This window comes from Pinus tabuliformis, chromosome 8 (genome assembly GCF_031772625.1).
Source record: "Pinus tabuliformis cultivar Carrire ecotype Pingquan chromosome 8, CPIR1, whole genome shotgun sequence".
NCBI lineage: Eukaryota > Viridiplantae > Streptophyta > Pinopsida > Pinales > Pinaceae > Pinus > Pinus tabuliformis.
This window is the reverse complement of record NC_142294.1, coordinates 1415494848-1415520213: the sequence shown is the minus strand read 5'-3', so window position 1 is coordinate 1415520213 and position 25366 is coordinate 1415494848. Positions and strand designations below refer to the sequence as shown.

The 25366-nt window shown below is 39.1% G+C and overlaps 1 protein-coding gene across 1 annotated transcript; it reads right to left on the bottom strand.

Moving 5' to 3' along the window:
• Positions 1–4597: 4597 nt before the first annotated feature.
• LOC149240895 (putative methyltransferase At1g29790) lies at positions 4598–24596 on the bottom strand. The gene is made up of 3 exons (XM_089370349.1): positions 24493–24596; positions 5351–5483; positions 4598–5236 (listed from the first exon to the last, which is right to left on the bottom strand). The coding sequence occupies exons 1-3, from the start codon at positions 24594–24596 to the stop codon at positions 4598–4600; spliced, it is 876 nt and encodes a 291-aa protein (XP_089226475.1).
• Between the last annotated feature and the right edge of the window lie 770 nt (positions 24597–25366).

Sequence of the window (25366 nt, the reverse complement as noted above, 5' to 3'; positions counted from 1 at the left end):
ATAGAACTCTACACATGTATCCTTTCTATTAAGAGTGCTGATTTTTGTTCGTTCATTTTCTTTTCGACTGTGAATGATGCTTGTTCAAAACAATGTTGTCAGACACTTTTCGAACTCCTGAATCTTGCCAAGTCCACTGAGTCGCCACTGAAAGGAGTAACTCCTAGACACTCTTCTGTCATAATCCCCACTTGCCAGACTCCTCTGAAACTTGCAAACACATATTCAGAGTATTTTTTTTTTCTCTTTGCCAAGTATGAAAAATTCTGCTGAGTCTTCTTGAGTCACAGCCCAGCCGAGTCTTAGAAGAGTCCAAGTCTGACAACATTGGTTTAAAACAATTTCTTTTTCAAGTCAGGTCAGCACATCTTCCTGTCCTTCCCACAATATTTATGTATGTGTCCATGTGTGTAGGATGTGTATGTGGATCTATTGCCCACTTTATTTCGTTTGAGTGAATCAATCATTGTTAAGACGAACTTTACAACAAACCAGTTTGTAAGTGAGGTGTCATGAACATACCTCTCCAAAAAAACGCTGAACTCTTGTGAAATACAAAAGTTGATTAATCTATGGAATGAAAATTTTGTTTGATACTACCAGAGTCAAACTGGACCGAGAGAATTTTTTGTCCAATGTTTATTGAGAGTAAAATTAGTCTTTTAACTAGATGTTTTGTATAGGCAATTGTTAAAAATGGTCAACTAAGGTCAAATTCCACTATGGACGGCTCCTTTGTATGAGATGATGATGGCATTGGATTCCTCTTCTCGAGAGGACGAATTTTGACCTAAAGTACGATGGATTCTCACAGGCAAAAATGTATATTTGAAGTCAAACCCACAATGTTGGTTTTGGTCAAGGTCAGCCCCACAGTCATGTACGCTCATGAAGCCCAAAAGGCATGACCTTTGACCCACATTGAATTGTATAAATATAAGATGAGTTCACTTCATTTTGGCATCAGCACACATGATTTTCTCTTTCCTCTCATGATGGATTCAACTTTATTTGAGAAACTATCTCTCTCCCATACGTGCAAATTTCTGGAGGACGAATTTCCTATGATTTTCTGTGGTTGAATTTCCTAGTACACAGAGCAGCATTGACTAGGCACTTTGACCAACTGTTTGACTGCGACTTTGATGGATTATTACTCTGCCAGCTAGGTCGCACTTGTGAGCAAAGGAACCGATCCCAAACTGAGGTGTTTGACCACAGGTCTGAGGCAGGTTTAACTGCAGACTGTTGACCAAGTTTTGACCAGACTTTTGAAGGCTACCTTGACTGCATTTTGACTACCTAGAGAGGGTGAATTTCTCTCTCCTTTTACCAAATAGATTGGGCTCATTTGACTGAGCTGTTAACCGTTGACTGCTGATTGGTTAGGATAGCTTTGACTGTTGTTGACTTCTGCATATGTGACTTTGACTTTTGGACATTTGATTGGGATCATCTATGCCAAGTCAATATATTGAGTTTGACTAATGTATCATTGTACTTATGGATTTCTCTCTCTATGAACATTTGATATTATCAAGAAGAAAAGATCTGCGGGTTTTCCCCCTTGTCGGGTTTTGCCCTAGCTTTAAGTTTAAATCATGGTGTCCTCTTGTCTTGGCTTGTCTTTTGCATTTATGTTTGATGTTTTTTCATCAGTTACTGTCATGCGATAATGGTAAACGTGATTGCTAATGGATTAATGGAATTAATAATGGGCTAATGGATTAATGAAGTAACTGACCTCTGACCTAAGCAAAGAACATGTTAACTCAAAAATTAACATGGTATTAGAGCTAGCTGAGGTCAAGCCCAAGCAAGAGGAGGAATGCAATCTCAAGAGATGAAGCAGTGGACTGTTAATGTATTTGAAGTATCTTGTTGCAAGCCTTAGAAATCATGAGAGGTCTCGAAAAATAATGCAAGTCTAGGTATATGCAAGAGCTGGGCTAAATAGCTCATGAAGGCCATTAATCAAATTTGAAGATGTTAAAGTCCTCCTTCAGTAGCTAAACCATGTGTCATGATAAGAAGTCAATGAAGAGTTTTGTTTTAAGAATTTGTTGATCTGAGTCCAATCTTCTCACTGGATAAAGCAGTCAACAATATGTTTGAAGATCTGATCCCTTTGGCACCTCTGCATCAGAATTTTGAAGCTAGAAGTCCTTCCATCCAGTGACCTGTGCTCACATAAGTTCAAGTCTTGTAAACAAAGATGTCCAACAAGCAAAGTTATTGAGGATCAAACAAGTGACTCTAGGGATACATATATTTATTTGGATTTGATCAATGAATTAAAGAGAGTCCTATGGAGCAATGAAGAACCAAGTTGCTGGCCTAGTTCTCTGAACCATTAAGAAGGAGCCAAGTGTTCCTATTGTTCTGAGCATAAGAAACAATAAAGGTTTGCTATGCAATGGAGCTATCTCTCTTTTACATTCTCGGCATAAGTATGCTTTTGGATAAGTATTTTGAAAATAAATTTATTCTCCTAAGAGGCCAAGAAAAGTGCAAGAACACAAGAATATGCCAAAGGTCATTTCATGAAGCCAACCTTGGAGAAAGGATTACTCTGTTCTCGATCTTGTGGTATGGAGGCAGAAATTTTATGGCTCGATGAACTCTGTCTTAAATTCTCTCTCGCTCTTCACTTCAAACAGTGAATCCGACCTATTCATGCCTCTTTGTTCTCTGAGTTACTGAAGAGAAAAAGTTTTGTTAATGTCGATTGTTTTATCTAAGAAGATTCCTACTTATTCCTTGTGCTTGTAATAAGGCCAAGAAGCCTATGTCACATAAAGCACTGCTATATACTATCATGCTCTGTGAATTTGGCCGACCAGTATAGGTCATTGGGGCTGTGATTTCTTGATCTCCGGGCTATAAAAGAAGAAAGGTGGTGGACTTCTCATTCCACATATTTGTAAGGAAGCGGAGAATCTTTTAAAGGACAGTTCTAAGGCCCTTCATAATTTAAGGAAGTTGAGCTTCTGTATGCAGATATTTGCAAGCCTTGAAAAGACAATCAGTGGGCATCCTATGTCATCTATATTAGTAAAATCAAGGAACCCTATTTGTGTATTGAAGAAAAGGCCAAGTCCTTATCAATGTTACAAGCGCATATATATATATATATATATATATATATATATATATATATATATATATATATATATATATATATATATATATATAAATCTATATATATATATATATATATATATATATATATATATATATATATATATATATATATATATATATATATATATATATATATATATATAAATCTATATATATATATATATATATATATATATATATATATATATATATATATATATATATATATATACACACACACACACACACACACACACACACACAAGTGTTAAAAGCCTGTTCCATTCAAGCCAACTTGCAAATCAATAAGGAATATATATTCATGTCTTTGAAACCTTCATAAGAGGTGCCTTGAAGCCAATAAAAATAGAGGATGCAGTTATGAGAAGGGATGGTCCCTTTAGACATCAATCTGAAAGTGATTTTTGAAGAATAGTAAAAGCCCTCCATAATGTCATTATCTAGCAGTTGATGTGATTTTGTTGAGAAGGTTTAGTGGCAACACTCCATGTGATCCTAGTTTTGTCTAGCAGCTGAAGCAAAGGAAGTTCATCCAAGAAAAGTATGCAGCTCCTTTGTGTTGCCACCATTGGATAAGGGTGACAGTACCCTTGGAAGTCTGGAAGATAGAAGAAGTGTGAGGCACTTTGGAGCAGACCCCTGTAGTAGCTTGTATGAACATAAAATCAGAGGTATGGTATCTCTAAGGGTGCCTCATGAAGAACACATTGGAACAAGGATGTGCATGGCTGATCCTATGTCTTGGCGAGCACGATGAGTAAAAGGAACTGTGAGGACCCTGATTTTGGCATCTTGATTAGGGCATTGGGCAATTTGATGCGTTGAGCTAGGATCTTATGAAAGACGGTCTTATGAATATGGATGCCTAGATGCAAAGGACCCCTCCTCATCATGGATTAGGTAATTTAATGCATATTACCCATTTAATGCAGTAATTTAATTTTTTTAGGTACTTTTGATATGCTATTTGCGGAGGTAGTATTTCAATGTTCTTACAATAGGAAAGTCCTCCTTCAGCAGCTAAACCACGTGTCATGATAAGAAGTCAATGAAGAGTTTTGTTTTAAGAATTTGTTGATCTGAGTCCAATCTTCTCATTGGATAAAGCAATCAACAGTATGTTTGAAGATCTGATCCCTTTGGCACCTCTACATCAGAATTCAGAAGCTAGCAGTCCTTCCATCCAGTCATTCTGAAGCTAGAAAATCCAGAAATTCAAATTGCAGATCTGTTTTATATATTAATATGAATATGAAAATCTTGTAGCCCTAAATTAAACCCAGATACATGAACCATACACTGAAAGTGCCAAATATCATAAAGACAGGCAAGGGCATCATATATATTCCCATAATTGAAAATTAAAATACATTAAGGAGAGAAATGTTTATTTGTTTTAAGTTAAGGGACCTTAATCCCATGAAACTTAAAACTGCATCTACAAGTAGCTTGCTCAGTGCCTCTTAAGTGGCTTCTCCAAGAGAGCAGATATATACATTTCTTTGAGCTCGGGCCCTCTATCCAACTTAGGGACAACAGACCATTTCAGCTTCTTATACCCTAGCTGCTCAATCATGGACACATAGATCTTCAGCTCATCCTTTGTGCAGAAAAAATGATCTAGCCAGAACAGGCCTCCAGGCCTTAGAATCCTGTAGATATCATAGAGTACAAATTCGAGCAGCTGTGTGGGAATCCAATTGCTCAAAACATGCATAGAATGAACAATGTCCAAAGTATTTTCAAAGAATGGCAGTCTGTGTGTTATAGTGATATACATGGGAATAACCCCTATGGAGGCAATGAAACTGTTGAAGGGCCTGTTCAAGTTCATGGAAGCCGTAATAATTATTACATTCTGCTCCCTCATTCTCATGGCGAAAGTTCCTGTTCCTCCTCCGATGTCCAACCCAATTCGAATTGTCTTCTTCTTCAGATTCAAGACCTCGTCGACAGAGTAATCCATGGAGCCACTGCCATTAGGGTGGGACAGACTATAGGAAGAACGCAATCCTGGTGGACTGCTTAATATCCAATATGCATCATCACCTAGCCTCACCCCTTTGAGACTCTTACCTTCAGATAGAACACACTACAGCAAGAATGTAACCCTGGGGGACTGCCTAGGATTCAGTATCCACCATCACCCAGCCTCTTACCTTCGAGATTTAGTAGACACGCCTGAACTTCTCAAAATACATTATACCCCGTCTCCCAGCCTCGTGCCTTTGATATTTCGTGCCATTTGGGTAGGGTCCATTACAGTAAGAATGTAATATGGGTGGACTGCATAGTATCCAATATGCGTCGTTACCCCAATCTCATCCCCTTTGAGATTCCTGCCATGAGGATAGGGCATAATGCAGTAAGAATGGAATCCTCGTGGACAGTTTATTTTTAAAAAGTAGACACACCCACTACTCAAAATGAATATGCACCATTTCCCATCCTCATTCATTTGAGACTTCCTGCCGTTAGGGATCAGGACAGGGCACACTACATTATGAACTGAATACTGATGGAATGCTTAGTGTCTGACATGCACCATCGCACAGTCTCATCCCTTTGAAACTCATACCATTAGTTTAGGGCAGACTACAACAAGAAAGGAATTCAAGAGGATTGCCTAGTATCTAATATGCACCATCACACATTCTCTGCCCTTTGAGACTCCTGCCATTTGGGTAGGTCACAATGGACACAACAGTGAAAAATGAAATCCTGGTGGACTGCTTAATATTAGAAAGCGGACACACTTGCACTTCTCAAAATCCAACATGCATGATCGCTGGCCTCGTCCCTTTGAGGGTTACTGCCATTAGGGTAGGGCACACTACAGTAAGAATGGCCGGATGACTAATGCCCTTATGATCTTAATTAAACAAATAACTTGCTGAATTTAATTAACCAGAAATTAAATTTCAAGCCATATCATCAATCACATAATAGCTGGAAATTAAATAGTGGACAGAGTAATTGACCTTTCATATGATGCCATTGTTCATTTTTATTGTCTGAAAATAGCATTCATTCAAATTTAGTATGAATAAATAAGATACGATTAATTTCTATTTTTTTAAAATAACATACATTCAAATTTAGTATGAATATGTAAGACAAGATTAATTTTTATTTTCTAAAAATAACATTCATTCAAATTTGGTATTAATAAATAAGACATGATTAGAGTGAAAAATATTCCATTAATCACGATCCATTTCATTCTCATCTTCTTTTTCTGGGTGGTTCTAAATTAAAATCAACACTGCATTAGAAGAACAATTCGACTTTTGTACACCATGGTTTATTGGGTTTGTATTAAATATTCAGAATTCATTAATGGCATCATGCAACTCATCCGGTGATGAAGCTCAGATTGTGAAACCAATCTCCATGTGTGTTCTCTATGATCGTGCTTTTTGGCAGTGGAGTTTCGGACAAGTAGTTTTCTTTGATGTTTCACTTTCCTTCTATCAGCACCAATTATGGAAGTACTTTTCTTTGATGTTGTACTTTCCTTCTATTAGCACCAATTATAAAATTTCACTCAGCACATCCAGTGGTTGAATGTTTTGCTGGATTTACCATTTTCACAATTTCTAATGCTTTATTAAATGTGTTTCTTAACCATAGCACCTAAATCGTTGCGCAAATTTCACTCAGCACATCCAGTGGTTGAATGTTTTGCTGGATTTACCATTTTCACAATTTCTAATGCTTTATTAAATGTGTTTCTTAATCATAGCACCTAAATCGTTGCGCAAATCATTTATTTGTCAATCAAAGAGAAATTTAAATAACTTTATTATATTTTTATCACAAGATCAAAATATTTTTAATTTTAAAAATAATCACTTCATGGAAACTCAACTCATAACAAAATTAAATAAACCGCTAAACAAGTATAATGTAGAATTTCTTAAAACACAGTAAAAAATTATATGTTTTCTTCTTATGATTTGATCTCAAGTTCTACAAATATAAAAAACAATCCAACTGTAAAGAAATCCATAAAAACCCACACAAGTCACTTTAAGACAAATAATGAAAATTTGAAACCTTAGGGCGACTGAAAAACCACTTAAAACGCATCGACCGCATTGTGGGCAATACACCAGAATGTCACGGTTTTGAGTCTACCTGTATAATTTTCGAGATTAATGCATATGAAGATTTTCTGGTCGTGATGGGTGTTGAAAACGTAGTCTCGTCATGCAATCAACATAGCCTTGATGAGCCAACTTGCAAATCAATAAGATATATTCATTTCTTTGAAACCTTCATAAGAGGTGCCCTGAAGCCAATAAAAATAAAGGATGCAGTTATGAGAAGGGATGGTCCCTTTAGACATCAACCTGAAAATGATATTTGAAGAATAGTAAAAGCCCTCCATAATGTCATTATCTAGCAGTTGATGTGATTTTGTCGAGAAGGTTTAGTGGCAACCCTCCATGTGATCCTAGTTTTTTCTAGCAGCTGAAGCAAAGGAAGTTCATCCAAGAAAAGTAACTAACCATATTCTTCGACGTTTCTCCTTCACTAGCATATCATCTCATCTCCTCAATGGATACATACAAATTCGTTGTTTCTCCTTCACTTGAACATCATATCATCTCCTCAATGGCTACGCACAAAAATTAGAAAACAATCAGAATCTGCCACCATATTGATTATATATAAATGAGATAAACAGCCCAAACAAACAAAACGTATGCAAGAAAATGTCAGCCCTTTAAATTGAAACAAGAGCATCCCTCGTATCATCTACTTTCTCAATAGTAAATCCTCTTGTTTACCATACTGCAAATCAGAGCTTATTTCAAATCATTCGCTAGACCAAATTAATAACCAATAATTGCCAAAGGAAAATAGAGAAAAATTAAAATTAAAACACATACCTGTGTATTGAAATATGTTGAAATCGAAAAAATGGTGAAACCCTTCCGCACAATAGTAAACCCTTTTAATTTGTGACAGGTTCAATCTAAAATCGAAATAAGAAATAATAAGCATTAACTTCTTCCAGGGTCATCGCCATATTTTAACGATTTTTTTCTGAACAGACATCTATAGGGTGAGCAGTTTACCAAATCAAAAACAGAATGACGAATTTGTATCAATGAGGTGAGTGTCAATCCGCCCTTAGACGAGTCTGTTTTGTTGCGAATGGAGTTGCAGCTAATTTACTCACAGAAACACTGAAAAAATAAAACTCTTCAATTTCACAACCCATAACGCTCCACCTTCACCTCAACCCATAACGCTCCACCTTCACCTCAACCGGATATTTGATCCAACGGTAGCAATTATTCGAATCGTCTAACATCAAATCAGACGGACGATAACGATGACAGCAAAGACCACAGGAAATTTCATCTCAGAGGGAACGCCTTACGGCGTAAAAATAAAATAATAATAAAAATATAAATGGCTTATTGTATTTATATAAAATATAATTTATTTAAAGAGAGAAATTAAACCAGTCTAAATTCATCTTAACTTCAAATTTATTCAACATGTTGAATTAAAATAAATTTAGACGAGTAGTAAGACTATATATATATATATATATATATAACGTATATATATTTCATTTCAATAACCTATATTATGTTAGCACCTACTATATAACCATGGCATTTATTAATACCATTGTGTTAGTTTACTCTGATAACAATTATGTTATAGTTTTAATTTAAATATTTATTCAAAAATATATTTGTTAATTTAAATTTAAATTGGAAGCATCACTTGACAATTCTAAACTGTGGTCCGTGAAGGTTTTCTAAATCATAATTAAATTGCAATTAAACAGACTATGGAGGAAGATTATAAGAATAGGCAGTTCGATTACAAGATCCATATTGAGGCTTTCTAACATATAACTGTTAGAGGATAAAAAGCATCTTTCCTAGCGGCTTAAAATCCTCTCAATCCCACACAACATCTTTCCATGCAGATTAAGACACTCTCAATCTGATGACGCTCCAACGTTCTAGCCCAAATGGTATGGTACAGTTGTCAGAGAGATATATTTGTGAAATTTGAAAATCACCATGTTCTACATTTACCACATGTTTACCATCCATTGAATGGAGGACCCACATTCACTGGTTTAGCTCCATCCTTTTTTTTTCTTTTGTTTTCAGTACGAAAAAAGCATAATGTATTATCATATAGGATCAAAATACAAATATAGACATCATCCATCCTTATCTAGTTACAACATCAATCCATCTAGGAAAGGAAACATGCTTCCCAATCCAAAAAAAAAAAAACAAATAGCACTATATACATCATATGATCACACATGTCCGATATGCAGAATGGTTCAGAAATTTAGAAGAGGATAAAAAGAAGTAAGTGAACCAGCAATGTGGCCAATGTGGATATACATAGTGTATCATAATACCTCCCATATCTTTTCCATCCAATCTCATACATGATAAATAAGGTGGCCAACAGATTCATAAAAAGAAAAAGATGCACAAAATTATAGAAAAAAGAGAAAACTGAAATTACCTAGTAAATGGAAATTCCTCAACATCTAGAACATTGTCTCCCAAAATTATTTCAATGTGCATATCACCAAGATTACCTTGAAGACCCCTGTTTGAAAGTTCATCTACTAGTTGGTTATGTTCTCAGCCTATGTGCTTAATTGTTGAATTATTGAACTGAGTTCATAGATTGTTAATTCTCCATAGCCATCCAAGGAGCAGTGCTTTGTTGATATTTACACAACCATTTACATGATTAATAATAATCTTGGAATCCCCAAAAATATGAATATCAGGTATATTGAGGAAGTTCGTGAGCCATAAAATACCCCACAAGGCTATTACTTCAGCCCTGGTATTTGTGTCACTTCCCACATTCTAGAGAATCTTGTATTCCAATTCTTTTGATATGGCTATCCAAAAGACACATCCACAAATGTTCCTTTGTGCCGCACCATCGAAGAAACCTGCCGGATACTCTAGATGGGGATCAATTTGCTTGTGTTGTGTTTTTTTATTACTAGTATCCTATGAAGAAATCATATAGTGACATTTTATTGTGCACTCATAAACCAGCATGAAGTCTTCAATGGAATTCTAAAAAATGCACTTGTTCCGCCATTTCCATATAGCCCCAAATAGAAATGGGGGGATAATCCTCCATGATAGCTTTTGTGTACTCCACCACTCCATACAGTTCACAATGTTGTCATATTGTTTATAAGGAAAATCAAAATGAAATGCCAGCTTTTACCATACCTAAACTTTGCGATAACATTTGAGAAACATGTGATTGTTGCTTTCCACTTCCATTTTTCAAATTGTACAGATACTAGGACCATGACACTGTCTCTTTTGCAAATTTTCCCAAGTTAGATTTTTGTTTTGATAAACCAGCCAAGAGAATTATATGATTTTGATAGGAATTTTGGTCTTCGAGAGAGCGTATAATCCATAATTTTCTCCATGTTGAGCCTCCCTACCACAGAGGGTGTTATAAATATCAACAACCATGATATTCCTCGCCTTCATGTTTCCCGCCCATACAAGTTTTTCTCATTTTCCATCAAGACATATACCGAGAAGTCTCATGTCGACACTAATCTAATTCCACTCCAGCTCCATTGGCCCATCTAGTCCCATCTCTTGAGCACTTTTCCAAACAGGACGAGGACTCCGCCAATAAGATAAAACTGGACTCCATAAATATATACGCACCCATTTAAACAATGAATGAACTCGTATTATATGTTGCATTCCATTCCATCACCCAGAATATGATCAGCGCCAATGAGGATTCTATGGCTCGACCCCATAGACTAGGCAAGATATTGTAGAAAAAAATTATCTATCTTTTGGAAGCTAAGCCAAATTGCCAAGCCTGTTGGGGTACCTATAATTCCTTTCCGATACCAAAATAGAAAAGTCACGTTCCTTTAGGTATTTGCATCTAATCACCTTACTCCAAGTACCAACCCCAAATATACCTCTCCATAATGATTTGATCAGTTAATACCATCCAAAGCATTGAATATTCATAATCCCCTAGCCTCCCATGCGCTTTGGAAATGTAATGTGGGACATCTTAGCAAAATGAAATTTATTTTGTGCACAGCTCCACGCCCAAATGAAATTTTCCATGATTCGATTTAGATTGTTAATAATGCAGTGTGGGATATGAAATAGGTGAGGCTGGTATACCCACAACTACGTGAGAACAGCTTGGGTAAGGATAACACGGCCTCCGAGAGACAAGCATCTAACTTCCCATCCAGAAATCCTTTTGAAGAAATAGTCCACGAGCCACTACCAATTGACAATCTTGTAGCTACATGGTTTGATATGATAACCAAGATACTTCATACCAGTTTTCCTCAGCTCTGCCTCTATTCCAAATAGGATTTTTATATAAGAAATAGCCTCCATATCACACAAACCGTCATAAATAATGGACTTTGGTAGATTCATATGCAAACCAGTGGTGTTAGCAATTTTTTTAAAAACATGAAAAGGAGTCAACCATGCAAATCGATTTAACATACCAATAATAATCACATCATCGATGAAGAAACCATGTGAAATTTTGATGTTATTTCCCATGTCTAAATCCTCAAACAAACGATCCACCACTACTTTATTGATGTGCAGACTCAACCCATCCATCACCAAAATAAATAAGAGTGGGGAAAGTGAGCAACTTTTGCGAGGTACCCGACCAACCCTGAAGAAATGTGTTGGATATCCATTGATGACCACCACATAATTGAAATTTGTAACACATACCATAATCCAAGACATGAATTTGTGTTTTGAACCAATCTTATGAAGAACCAGACTAAGATATCCCTAGTCCAGATAGTCATAAGCCTTCTATAAATCCACCTTTATAATGGCGGCACTTAGATGCGTTGTGTGAATCGTATGCATACATTCTTGGGCAATAACAACAACATCATGTATTTGTCTGTCCTAGAGAAAGCTATATTATTCTGGTGAAATATAGCATGATAATGTACTCCTCATGTGGCTTGCAATAGTTTTTTATATGACTTTGTAGATGAGATTACAAAGTGATATGGGACGGTAATCTGAGAAACTTGCAGATGGGTGCCCCTTTAGGATGAGGGAAATATAAGTGGAATTTATATGTTGGTGGATGAACCCCATGACCCTCGACTCCTCCACCATGTCCAGGAGGTCACTTTTAAAGAGATCAAAGAAATGAGTAAATAGTTCCACCGTCCCCCTGTCCAGTCCCAGACTCTTGTCACCTTTAAAGGATTTTAATACCTCATGGAGCTCATCTTCAGTGACCATTTTAAACAATTCAACGTTTGTATCAGCATCACACATAGTGGGATATGGATCAACCCCCCATAATATATCCTCCACTTCAATCCCCTCATTACGACCATAAGCCATCTAAAAATGTGAGACAACAACTTTACAAATATCCTCCTGTGGTTGAATACGATGAACGTGAGCGTCATTTATCTCCTAGATAAAATTTATTCTACACCTATTGTTTGCAAAGCAATGAAAACATTTAGTGTTTCGATCTTGAGGCACTAGGTGGCTTCTTTGATAGATAAAATTTGTTTCTTTTTGAGTTCTAATTCATGGATACGTTTCCGGGTAGATTCAAGTAGACAATTAGAAATCATCTAGGGGCATAGAGCATCCAGTTCATGTTGAATATCATATAATTACTTATGTAATTTCTTAGTCTTCTGTTTTTGCCATGCTTTTACCTCCCCACGAAGGATATCCAGCTTATCCGGGATGTTAACCATGGGAGATGGTCCCTGGTCACTGTCATCGGTCCATAGAGAACGGACCAGTGCGTTGATATCCTGGTCATCCAACCAAATCCGGTTGAATTTAAAAGGCATCCCATGTCTACAATCCACCCTCCTCCATTGTAAAGTAATGGGCCAGTGATCAGATAGAAAATTATTGATAACCCCTGCATGTACTTCTCCGAGACGCTCCACCATCTAGTCATGTAATAAGAATTGGTCCAGCATCTTTACAACATATCCCATTCCTACTCTACCATTATCCCATCTTTTTTGGACATATATCAACAAAATTGTGGTCCAATATCACATCATGAATCAAACCTGCCAGTGGGTAAATTTTCCTGGACCAACCCAAGACTTTATCCAAACCAACAGTGTAGTTCAAGTCTCCTGCAATGATGAGAGAGACTAGCTCCATTATCCTAGAAGAAATCAACTTCTCCCAAAAAACAACCCTATCTCTATAGGGGGCATACATATTCAGGATGTGGATACGACCACTTAGACCATCGATATATCCTTCAAGTAGTATACTAGAAAGACATGTGAAGGCCTTGACCTTAACCCATCGAGGGTCCCATAAGGCCACAAGGCCACTAGATAGAGCAGCAGCAGTCGTGGCAGCAATATGCTAGTCCAGGAACATTATCCGGAAATATCGAATAACATGTGGAATAGAATGCATGGTTTCCTGTACGAGAATTATGTAAGGATGAATAGAGAGAAAAAGCTGTTTAAGAGCCAGATATTTTGGGGTAGCCTCGAAACCCCGAATGTTGAGAGAAATGATGAAAGTCAGGTCAATCCCTGTGCGGGCATCCATGCTCCAAGGGCCCGTGATATAGGAATATCAAAAATAGGAATGTCAACAAGGAAATAGTCAATAGGTGAGTTGAGAGGGATAGGTCTGGGTCATCCTCGGAAATGTCAACTTCCACAGTTCTGCTTTCATCAGATTGTTATATTTCCAGCGGAGGTAGGAATGATGTGGGGAGATGAGGAGCCATATGGTTTATGGATAGTGAGAGTGCGTAAGTCCAAAGTCTTCCTCTCAAGAAGGAAGTCCATATTAGTGTCAACAGAATTAGTGGGGGAAGCAAGTGGCGAGTTTAGTGGTGTAAGACTATTTCTAGGCCCCTGAGGCCGATTAGTAAAACGAGAGGGTGATGGAGCAGGTACCTAGGTAATATGAGATATTGAGTGAACACCATGTGACGAAAAAGGGGTTGGGAAGTCATGATGGGGAGAAGTGTTTCCCGGAGGGGAATTTTGAATATGTTGGGCTGGACAATTTGTGACAGGGATGTCTGACTTCACTGAAGACAAAGGGGATGATGGAACAATGATGGGCGAAGATCCATTTTTCGAGGAACCATTAATAGATGGACAAAAAGAATATGGGTCGTGAAGATTACCTGAATTATGCTGTGCAACATCCCCATGGTGTTGTGCCACTCCATATTTCCTAGGATGACCCCTGCCATATTGAGATTTCGTCAATGCACCAAAGCAGTTCCATCCATGAAAACAACCTCCTAGTCGACAAGGGTAATGAGTCAAGAGGTGCCCAGTATGATGAAAATTTGAACATCTGAAAGGAACACCCTAGAAATCCAGTTGCTGAGATAAGTGAGTCTCCCCCCAGTGCAATTCAATGTGATCCAGAAAGCCACCCCGATACTCCTTCTCTATCAATATCCAAGTGACTCTCTTATCTGGTGCCCCCAAACACCATGGATAAACAAAAACAAACTTGCCAATGGCATTTCCGATGTCCATTAAAACCTGCTTTGTTTAGAGTTCGATAGGCAACCTGGGAAATTTAACCCAAATAAGTTTGTTCTACGGCGTATTGTTAAGAGGGTTGAAACCAATGTACCAGGAGTGAAGAGCCAAGAAACTTATGCCATTAATGTACGTAATTGCCTTGATTTTCCATAAATCATCCTGGCTGAGAAAATGAAAGTTATACAAACCCCAAAGAAACCGCACGACAGTCAGCATATACCCCAGTAAGGATTTCCATTTTTTATCCACCCAAATTCTCATCTAAGAATCACTAAGCTCTGTAAAATTCCACCAACCGACGAGAGCACGCTTCTGTAAACTGGAAATATAGTCGATCAATACGTCATTGTCAAAAATCAGTGCAGGTGGCTAGATGGTAGTCTTGATAGAAAATTTCCTATGCATTAATCGTCATGCAAAGCTGGCATGTTCGACACCATGCAGATCAAGGGATGCATGAACACCATCTGGCATAGGAGCATCACCTAGGATAGTGTGCCAAGCATCCAGAGACCGAGTGCCACCTCAGCGATCGACCCTAGATGATTGAAGAAAATGTGACTCAGCATCCATGGTTCCCCGAATGAAAGCTTCATGGCTTGACGTGTCAGAGTCAAGTACGTCCATAGCCCCAAAAAGGAATCAAGAACCACAATGATATATCTCGAGTGGAGATGTCCTTGAGAGTAATAATGGGGATGCCATAGTGGTAGATGTGAAAAATTAGGAAAATTGTACTGGATATACCCGTCCAAATCTAGGGATTAAGCAATTCACAGACTCGGAGGATGTGTAGTGTACAGGGAATAAAAACCACATCCAACATAAGAAAAGGACCATTGCTAGTTCAACATCCAAAACAGGTTAAAAGGTGGTGCACTGAATATAAGAATAATGAGCTAGATAAGGGACGGACTACGAGGTCCCTAAATCACATGTAATAATGTCCAGATGGCATATGTAATTAAATGGCGTAAGATCCAAGATCGAAGCAGGGAATTAAGCCACCCACCATTAATATCACCAAAGTATATAGAATTCCTGCACCGGGTAGACAATAAGAACCAGAGCTAAAATCCGGTGAAAACTAGTGAACGAGTTGAGCAGACAAGGTAGAGACCTTTACCACAAATCATGTAGGAGTAGAGAAACTAAAGACCTTCACAACAATAGCAGCAATAACATCCCATGCAGGTCAACCAAATATTGTGAATGTGAAAACAAAAAAATTGTAAGGCCCGAAGATTATGAAAGAGTTAATCCACCGGTGCCAGAGTAAGGGAATACTAGTTGTATATAGACAAGAGACAATAGTCCTCCCATGGACAAGCATTCATAAAAGATTCAGTCCCGTAAGGCATTTATGTGCTTTGACAAGAGGGAATGTGTTGAGAAGATACAATAAAATATATAAATCAGGAGGGAATGTGTTGAGAAGATACAATAAAATATATAAATCACGATAGCAATTAACATCGGAATGTGAAGGAATTATGACAGTAAAAAGACTAAAAAAGAACATGTTATAACATCAGAATGTGAAGGAATTACGACAGTAAAAAAACTAAAAAAGAACATGCTATTCATACAGAGAAAGTTCCCAGAGAATAAATCCAGAACATTAAGGACCCCTCAAATGAAATATAAGTATCATCTAAAAAGTCATGTCCCCCATCACATCCCCCATCACATTGAAGGAAAACATTCCCTAAAATGGCAGCCACAGATGAGAAAGGGCCAAAACCAGCAGAAAAAATCACTTTATAGCAAATAACAGTCCCTAGCACACATCATCCATTAGGCCTTGTGGACAAACGTGGAAAAAACTAGCAGCTTGAAGATTGTCGACTGGTCTCCCTGCTACTAGTGGTCTCTATTTCTGGGTCTCGGAAGAGATCCCCAAATGTGACCTCTACCCCAGTCACATCTTTTCAGGTCACATGATCCCAATTATGTGCTCAACCATGTAGCCAAAGTGCGACCTACTGAAGACTGCGACTGGACACCATTAGCGATAACGTTACTGAGGTGAAATGTTATGAGACACTGCTTCAAAACCGCCATTCACTCTGTGGATCATGCAGGGTTGTTCTTTCGAATTATGAGAAATGGAACGCACAGAACGAGTGAGATCGATATTTTAGTGGCATTGTTTTGTGATCTTACAGTGGCCATGGATTCGAGTTCCAATAATAAGAACACCGCATTCCAAGTCCAGTTCACCATGTTTTATTTTGTTTCTAATTATTTAAATCTCTGCGAGTTATATTTAACATTGACTTCCATTTCCCTGTCTTGGTTGAATATTGTTTCTCACCAATCATCGATCACGAATGTATTGTTGCACTTGGCCATGGTTCTTTTACATTTGTTGTTTCACTTGGCCATGTTCCTGAAGGCAGATTCTGAATGCCGCGCTTACTTTTGTTCCTGAAAGCCGCGCCTATTACTGTTCTTTTCCCATGTTATTGTTCTTTTACAGTATAGGTTAAGTTTTTTTCAGCATAGTTTTAGGTTGAGTGTGACAAAAGTTATCGGACTTTTCCTTTTATAACTTGCAGTTTGAATTTTGAACACAGAAATATTTTCTTAGTTTCAAGCGAACTCCTGAAAATTTATCTAGATTTTTCTTAAAAACTAAATTTACAATGAGAATGAAATAGTTTAAATTTACATTTTTTGCTTTAAAGCCCATGTCTACGATAGAAAACTTTAAAGAAGGTACGTTTTCCTTCATTTTACTTTAAATTCCAAAAAAATATCCTTAAATATTTGCTCAATGGTGAGAAGAACAGAGAGTCCAGATTACCCTCCTTTTAATTAATTCTTGAAAATTGATGAGAAATTAAACTTTTAAAACATATGTTTAGGCTCAAACGGTTACATTAACGTGCTTTATTGAATTTGATAGCATAGTTGTGGTAGAGGAGGATCTTGATTTAATGATCAGTGCACAATCTCAATGGCGGTTGTGAACAATATGATGCCTAATTCAAAAAAGCGGTCTATTTAATTACACAGGGTTTGAAATCAGGATGTATATGGTTATTTTTTATCCGAGTATCTCATAAATCACTTTTCCAGCTTATTCTTTAAATTCATATAATACTTTCATAGAATAGAAATTTAAATACCACCTTTGTTAGTATTTCTTAAATTAGTTCTCCAACTTATTTTTTAAATTCATATAAGACTTTCATAGAATAGAAATTTAAATACCACCTTTGTTAGTCAAATCTGTAGATATAAATTGTGCTTTTGTTATGAATATTAACATCATATTATTTACAGACTGGTCACAACAAAGCTCACAACACTGTATTCCTTAATTCCTTACGAGTTAAGGTGGTCTCAAATAAGAAAATTAATTTTAAGGGCTTCATTGTCTTTTGTCTCTAGTCAACATCTTACAACAATTACCATGAATCTTTAATGGAGGTTTGATGCTCATTTTAACTTAAATTCTTGAGAATCACCAGACGTGATTTTAAAAATAGTAAGCTCAACTTATATATTACTGGCTAAGCCTACTCCCCTTCTCTCTTATCTTCAACTTCTCTACCCTACCATTTGAAAGGCACCTCATTTCTCTGCATATACATCTTTGCTCGCCATCTCATACTGTGAATCTGATGAAATTTTTTATTGTTTGAAGTCGGTTGCTACCATTTTAATCGCCAACCATCTCATCTTATGGAATATGCATGAAAAAACATGGAATCAATTTTCCCCTTATACACAATGAAAACCAGAAACCCAAAATTTTCATATGCAGTAAACATTTTACATCAAATTTGTCATTGAATCCATCTTAAACCATTGAGAAATGGAAAATTTCTATCAAATTGCATCTAAGATGTTTGTACAATGGTATTTGGGAATGGTGAAGCTGCCATATATCGAGAGCTTTTAATTTTTAACTGGAGTCAATTACATTCCGTGCAAATATGTAAACGGATTTAAGTTTTGTCCTCAACAATGTTGATTTATGAATCTAAACCATCTCTAAAATATATTTGTGTTTTTTAGTATGAAGGAATTAGTTCACTAGTTTTAATGCTAATGCTAACTCTAGTTTGACGAGTCAAATATGAACACATATATTGTGTGTCTTTTTAGTTGGATGGAATTAATTCATTAGTTTTAATGTTGTGTTCTAATTCAAGTTTGACCAGTTAATTATGAACAAGTATATTTTTAAGAGACCATTAGGAATTTGTTCAATTAATGTAATTTTTTTAATATTGAAGAATTACTTCATTAGTTTTAATTTCAATATTAGTGTGAGAGGATGGATAACGGAGAGAGTAAGAGGGGGAGAGCGATAGTGGGATAGGGAAAGAGGGAGTATTGGGAGAGAGAAAGAATGGGTGAGCTAGAAAGAGGGGAAGAAGAGAGTGGGGGAAGAGAGAGGGTACATAGAGATGGGGAGTGAAAGAAAGAGGAATGGAGAGAAAGGGAGAAATAAAGAGGGGTAGAGAGAGGAGGTAGAGAGAGGGATGGAGATAGAGTGGAGAGGGGGGAGCGAGGGAGGGAGGCAAGGAGGGAGTCTTGGCAGAGAGGGTTGGAGATATAGGGAGAGGGGGAGAAAGAGAAGGGAAGAGAGAGAGAGAAATATAGTGAGAGGGAGATAACAATGGGGGAGAGAGATAACAAGTTATAGAGAGGGAGAGAGTGGGTGGAGGGAGGAGTGGGAAAGGGAAGGGGAGGTATAGAGAGGGAAACTAGTGGGTATAGAGATTGTAGCAAAGAAAGAGATAGGGAAAGTAGTGGGGATAGAGAGAGTGGAAAGGGGGAGAGAGAATGAATAGGGGAGAAGAGAGAGTAGGGGAAAGAGGGGGGGAGAGAGAAAGTGAGAGAGGAGTGGAGAGGATGAGAAGGTAAGGAGAGAGAGTTTCGGAAAGAGAGAGAGAGGTAGGGGTAGAGAGAGGGAGAGAGCGTGAGATATACAGATAGAGAAAGCAAGGAAGAGAGGGAGAGGTAAATAGTTGGATGGGGAAGAGAGGGAGTGGTGAAGAAATAGAGGTGGTGAGGAGGAAGAATGTGAAATAAGAGGAGAGAGAGGGTGAAAGAGAGGGGGGGAGAGAGTGATACAGAGGGAGAGAGAAAGTGTGTGTAATGGAAAGAGAGTTAGATGGGAGAGAGAGTAGGAGGAGGGTGATAGTGGGGCGGAAAAGAGTGGTGCAGAGGGAGGGGTGGAGAGACAGGGAGAGGGAGAGACATATTGAGGATAAGAGAGGCGGGCATGAGAGATGGTAACAAAGAGGAAGAGAGAGTGAGAGGAAGATAATAAAGGAAAGGAGAGAGAGCAGAAGAGTCATAGGAAGAAGGTGGGGGGAGGGTAGGAGGAAGAGTGTACAGGTGAGGTAGAGAAATGGAGAGTACATGGGAGAGAGTGTAGGTGGAGGGGAGAGAAAAAGTATGAGAAAGAGAGAGAATGAGAGTAGTGAGAATAGGGAGATGGGGGAGGGGAGAATAAACAAAGTAGGGGAGGGAGAGAGAGGGAGAGTAGTGGGGAGAAAGAGTAAAGGGATGAGGGGAGTAATAGAAGGGGTAAGGGGGAGAGAGACACTAGGGGAAAGAGAAACGAGGGTAGATAGAGTGACAAAGTGAGAGAGTATTGGAGAGAGAGAGGGGGGATGGAGGGAGAATATGACAGGGAGATGGAGATGGAAGTGATAAGGAGTGAGAGAGAGAGGGAGGGAGAGAGTGATCAAGTGAGGAAATGAGAGAGAGACAGAGAGAGAGAGAGAAAGAGAGAGAGGGGGAGGGGGAGAGAGATAGTAGGGTGAAGAGAGAGAAAGGTTGGATGGGGAGAGAGAGAGGAGGGAAAGAGAGAGGGGGGAAGGGGGAGAGAGAGTAGGGGAAAAAGAAAGAGAAGTGGAGCTAGAGTAGGGGAGAGATGGGAAGGGATAAAGAGAGATTGGGGAGGGACAGAGAGAGACAGTGATATGGAGAGGGAGATGGGGAGAAGTATTGTGAGAGAGAGAGGGAGGGAGGGTGACAGTGAGACATGGGGAAAGAGAGAGAATTAGAGAGAGGGGAGGGGAGAGAGTGAAAGGAGAGAGAGGGAGTAGGGGATAAAGGGGGAGGGGAAAGGGAAAGAGAGACAAGGAAAGTGGGAGAGTGAGAGTGAAAGAGGGAGAGGGAGAGCACCAGTGAAAGAGGGAGAGTGTCAGAGGAATGAGGGGAGAGAGAGAGTCGGGGGAGATGGAGAGAGAGTAAGTGAGGGAGACAGAGAGAGAGAGAGAAGGGGAGTAAGTGGGAAAGAAATAAGGGGGAAAAGAGAGTGATAAAGGGAGAAAGGGGGAAAGATAAAGAGAGAGAACGGGAGAGTGAGAGAGAGGGGGAGGGAAGGGGATGTAGGGGGTGGTATATAGATGGAGAAGGTAAGTGTGTGTGTGCGAGAGAGAGAGAGAGGGGGAGAGAGAGAGTAGGGGAAAGAGAGAGGGGGAGGGGGAGAGAGAAAGTAGGGGGAAGAGTGAGGGAGGTTGGAGGGGGAGAGAGAGGGGGGGTGTGGGAGAGAGAGTAGGGGAAAAAGAAAGAGAAGGGGAGATAGAGTAGGAGAGAGATGGGGGAGGGACAAAGAGAGATTGGGGAGGGAAAGAGAGAGACTATGACATGGAGAGGGATTTGAGGAGAAATATTGTGAGAGAAAGAGGGAGGGAGGGAGACAGTGGGACATGGGGAAAGAGAGAAATAATGAGAGAGAGGGCAAGGGAGAAAACATAAGGAGAGAGAGGAAGTAGGGGATAGAGGGGGAGGGAGAAGGGAAAGAGAGAGAGGGGAAGTGGGAGAGTGAGAGTGAAAGAGGGAGAGGGATAGTGCCAGTGGGAGAGGGAGAGTATAAGAGGAATGAGGGGAGAGAGAGGGGGGGGGGGAGATGGAGAGAGAGTAATTGAGGGAGATAGAGAGAGATGGACAATGGGAGTAAGTGAGAAAGAAAGAAGGGGGAAAAGAGCGTGATAAAGAGAGAAGGGTGAAAGAGAAAGAGAGAGAGCAGGAGAGTGAGAGGGAGGTATGGGGGAGAGGGAAGGGGATGTAGGGGGTGGTAGGTAGAGGGAGAAGGTAAGTGCACACATGAGGGAGAGAAAGAGAGAGAGAGAGAGGGAGATAGAGAGAGAGTGTGTGTGAGAGTGATAGAGAGGTGGGGGGAGTGAGGTAGGGAGTGACAATGAGAGGGAGGTAGATATGTAGGGAGATAGAGAGGGAGGGAGGGAGATGGGGGAGCATAGTCAAATAAGTGATGGGAGACTGATGGAGAGGGAATGAAAGAAAGAGAGAGAGAGAGAGAGAGAGCAAGGGGTGAGAAAGAGTGAGAGAGAGGTGGGGGAGAGAGAGGGAGAGAGTGAGAGTGAGAGAGAGGGAGGGGAGAGACAGAGGGAGAGTATACAGGGGAGAGATACGGCGAGAGAGAGAGGGAGAGAGGGAGAAGGGGAAGTTCAGAAAGATTGATAGGGATAGGGAGAGTTAAGATCTTGCATATGATATCATCTTGTTATCCACAACCTCTACATCTAATGGCCACATGTCTAGGTTTTCTAAATTTCATAAGCAATCTTCTATCCTTTTCTCAGTATTCAAGCCATTTTTGAAGCTTGCAGTAGAGGTGAAGAAATGGAATGTCTTGTGGGTGGAGATGGATCCCCCTCTTGAAAAAATGTAGTAATATGTGACAGGATCATGAGATGAAAAAAACAAGGGAATGAACTTCATAGACAAGCTGCTTAGGAAATCCAATCAAGGGGGAATGGGGAAGATCCTCCATCGGGGCATCCTGGTAGAGTCGTAAAAAAATCACTAGTTACATAAAACATATGAAGGATCAATCCTTGATCTACAAGTTCATCAATAATTGTCCAACAAAGAATGTCCTTGATGGGTGGTTCTAGAAAAAAATGTTAACCCAAGGGTCATATAAATGTTAAACTAGGGTCAAAGGGTTTTTTTATGGCATTATTTGCAAACCTACAACAACAAAATAATTTTTGATAATGTCCCTTATTTTTACAATTATGTATGGTTATCTATGCACTTTTGGAAAGAGTAATATAGCCCAAAAAAGGAGATCTATCTATTAGCCCCATTTTGGGTTAGGTTGTTCTCCCTTCCAAGGAAATTTTAGGAAGAGGAAATATATGGAATTGGAAATATAATAGGATTTTTTGTGAAAAATATTAGAGGTTATGAAATGAGTATGATACACCTCTTATGCATGGATATGTGTCTACTTGAATGCCTGAGAGCAAATACTAGAATTGATAGAAATTTGTTACCGAGATGAGGCTTGGAAACAACTACTTGATTATGAGCATGTACCCTTTCATTATTATAGATTTCGTGAATATGGGTACTTTAATAGGGATTTCTTCTTGGTCCGTTTAGAACCATCTATGGAACAATAGAAAAAATATTGACTCGGAGGGTTTTAGTAAAGTTTCAAACTAACATATAAATATGAAAATTTAAGATTCACTAGTAACTAAGGAGCTATTTCAATCCAAAAATGAATTCAAGCCATTAATATGAGAATGCAAATAAACTCATGATCCAACATACCACAACGAAAAAAAATCCAAAAGTTTAAAAGAAAAATCAAGAAATGATTGTGCAAAAGAGGAAGACAGTGGAAGAGTTGCATCAAAATTATAATGTACGAGAAATTGACATGCAAGATGCTACTGAAATACGACCCAACTAAGAACTAGAGGACATGGACATGGAGAGGCCATAACTATCAACATTGATAGAGGAACATAAAGGGAAATATCCGAGATCAATCCCAATCTATTTGAAATGAATTTGCTCCACCAAACATATTTACGTATTAGGAATCGACGAGGCTTATCAACAAATGTATCATGCTCTTGCATTGAAAATTTAGATGTTCAAACATAAGCTTTAAAATACCCTCCCAAAAAACAAAAATAAGATCATTAAATGGGCTAGGAAGAAATAGAATCCTTATTTCGATGGTGGGAGAAGAATCAATCAACCTAGGTAAATTGGCTATCAAGTCAGAGGTATTTTCCTCCAAGAAACCTCAAACTCAGTGAAGATAATTTGATGGAATAAAAAAGTCTCAATTTTCATTGAAAATAAAGGCTTCCAAAATATCGAATTAGTAACGATATCCCTAAAATCCTCATGTTGCAAGAAAGAAAGTATTGAGGTGAAAAGGTGTTGGCGGTAGTCTTTCAACTGTGCTAGGCGAGGTGCGGCACCACCGAACACTTTCTTTTCACCAATACTTATGTTCGTGGACTACACCTAACCACTTATCCTACTTAGTTTTTGTTTTGCAACCAATTATTATTAATGCTTCCTTTATACCAATGAACACCCATACACATTCATTATCATCAACAATTATACATGAAGAACACAATTGCACAGTATAAAGGGAGGGGAAACCCCCTGAACAATGAGTCTGCCCGAATAATATATTATACAATCTTCAACTTTACAAAGCTTTACAAGTATGCTTGGAAACACCAAGTTTCATACTTAGCCAAATTTACAATCTTCGGCAAACTTGATTGCCTAGCTCGTTGGTGCCTCCACACGGTCGCCGCACGACTCACCAACCCTTCGTTCACCTTGTCGCATGATCGTGTTGTTTGCCCAACTTCGGCGCACCTTGTCATAACCAAGTCACCACACACGGGCACCTCTGCACGAGTCGCACCTCCGTTCACAATCTCAACACTTCACCAAAAGTCACACCATGCACACTTGCATGATGGGTGGGTGCTCACCCGAGCCACCCAAGAACCCGTGCTAAGTCGTCGCACAAACCAGGCGCCCACGCCTTTGTTTCACCGTCGGGCACTCCGTCGCACAAACCGGGCGCCACACTCATGCACACCCTTCTCCAACCGGCGGGCAACCTCTACCCGCGCCCTTCACCCAAAGCCAAGATGTGCGTTTACCTCCGTGTGGCCATGCCCAAGAATGGGCGCATCACCAAAACTATGCCTTCCTTCTTTGTTGCATCCACACCTTAAATCTGCGCACTTCTTCACATGATGAGCGAAGTTGTTGTGTTTGAGCGATGGTGGAAATGACCTCCACGCATCACCAATATATATGAGTGGCAAGGCAAGGTTGTAGCTACCCAGCCGACCTGCCCACACCCTCACTCCATCGCAAATACACTCTAAACATGAGTCAACCTTGCTACTTTTGTAGGTCGGCCTCGTGTGTGTTCAACCAAGCTCCCACGCATATATAAACTCCTTGCTCCTCCTCTACGCACTTGTATTATGACATAACACCTCCGCGTTATAGGCCTGAGCTCGCACTTCCTCCATTTGTCATCACACTTCATGCCGGAGTGCACGCAAGGACTGTAGGTCCTTACATCCTCCTCCACTTGAAGTTGTTGTCGTCCTCGACAGCATGCCATCCTGGTAGCCATCCACCAAGATCATCAATATCTGTCTCATCCTCCGTCCATGATGTCAACTCCTCCACAAACTGCAAACATCCCTGCAACATATGTAGAACTTCCATCTCCATCATGTGTCGTCCTTATCCTGTGAACTATCATCCTTCCTGCCTGCTTGATGTCAACATCACTCTGGTACACTGCTAGCCCTCATGACTCGAAGTAGTCAGGTGATCAGTCCA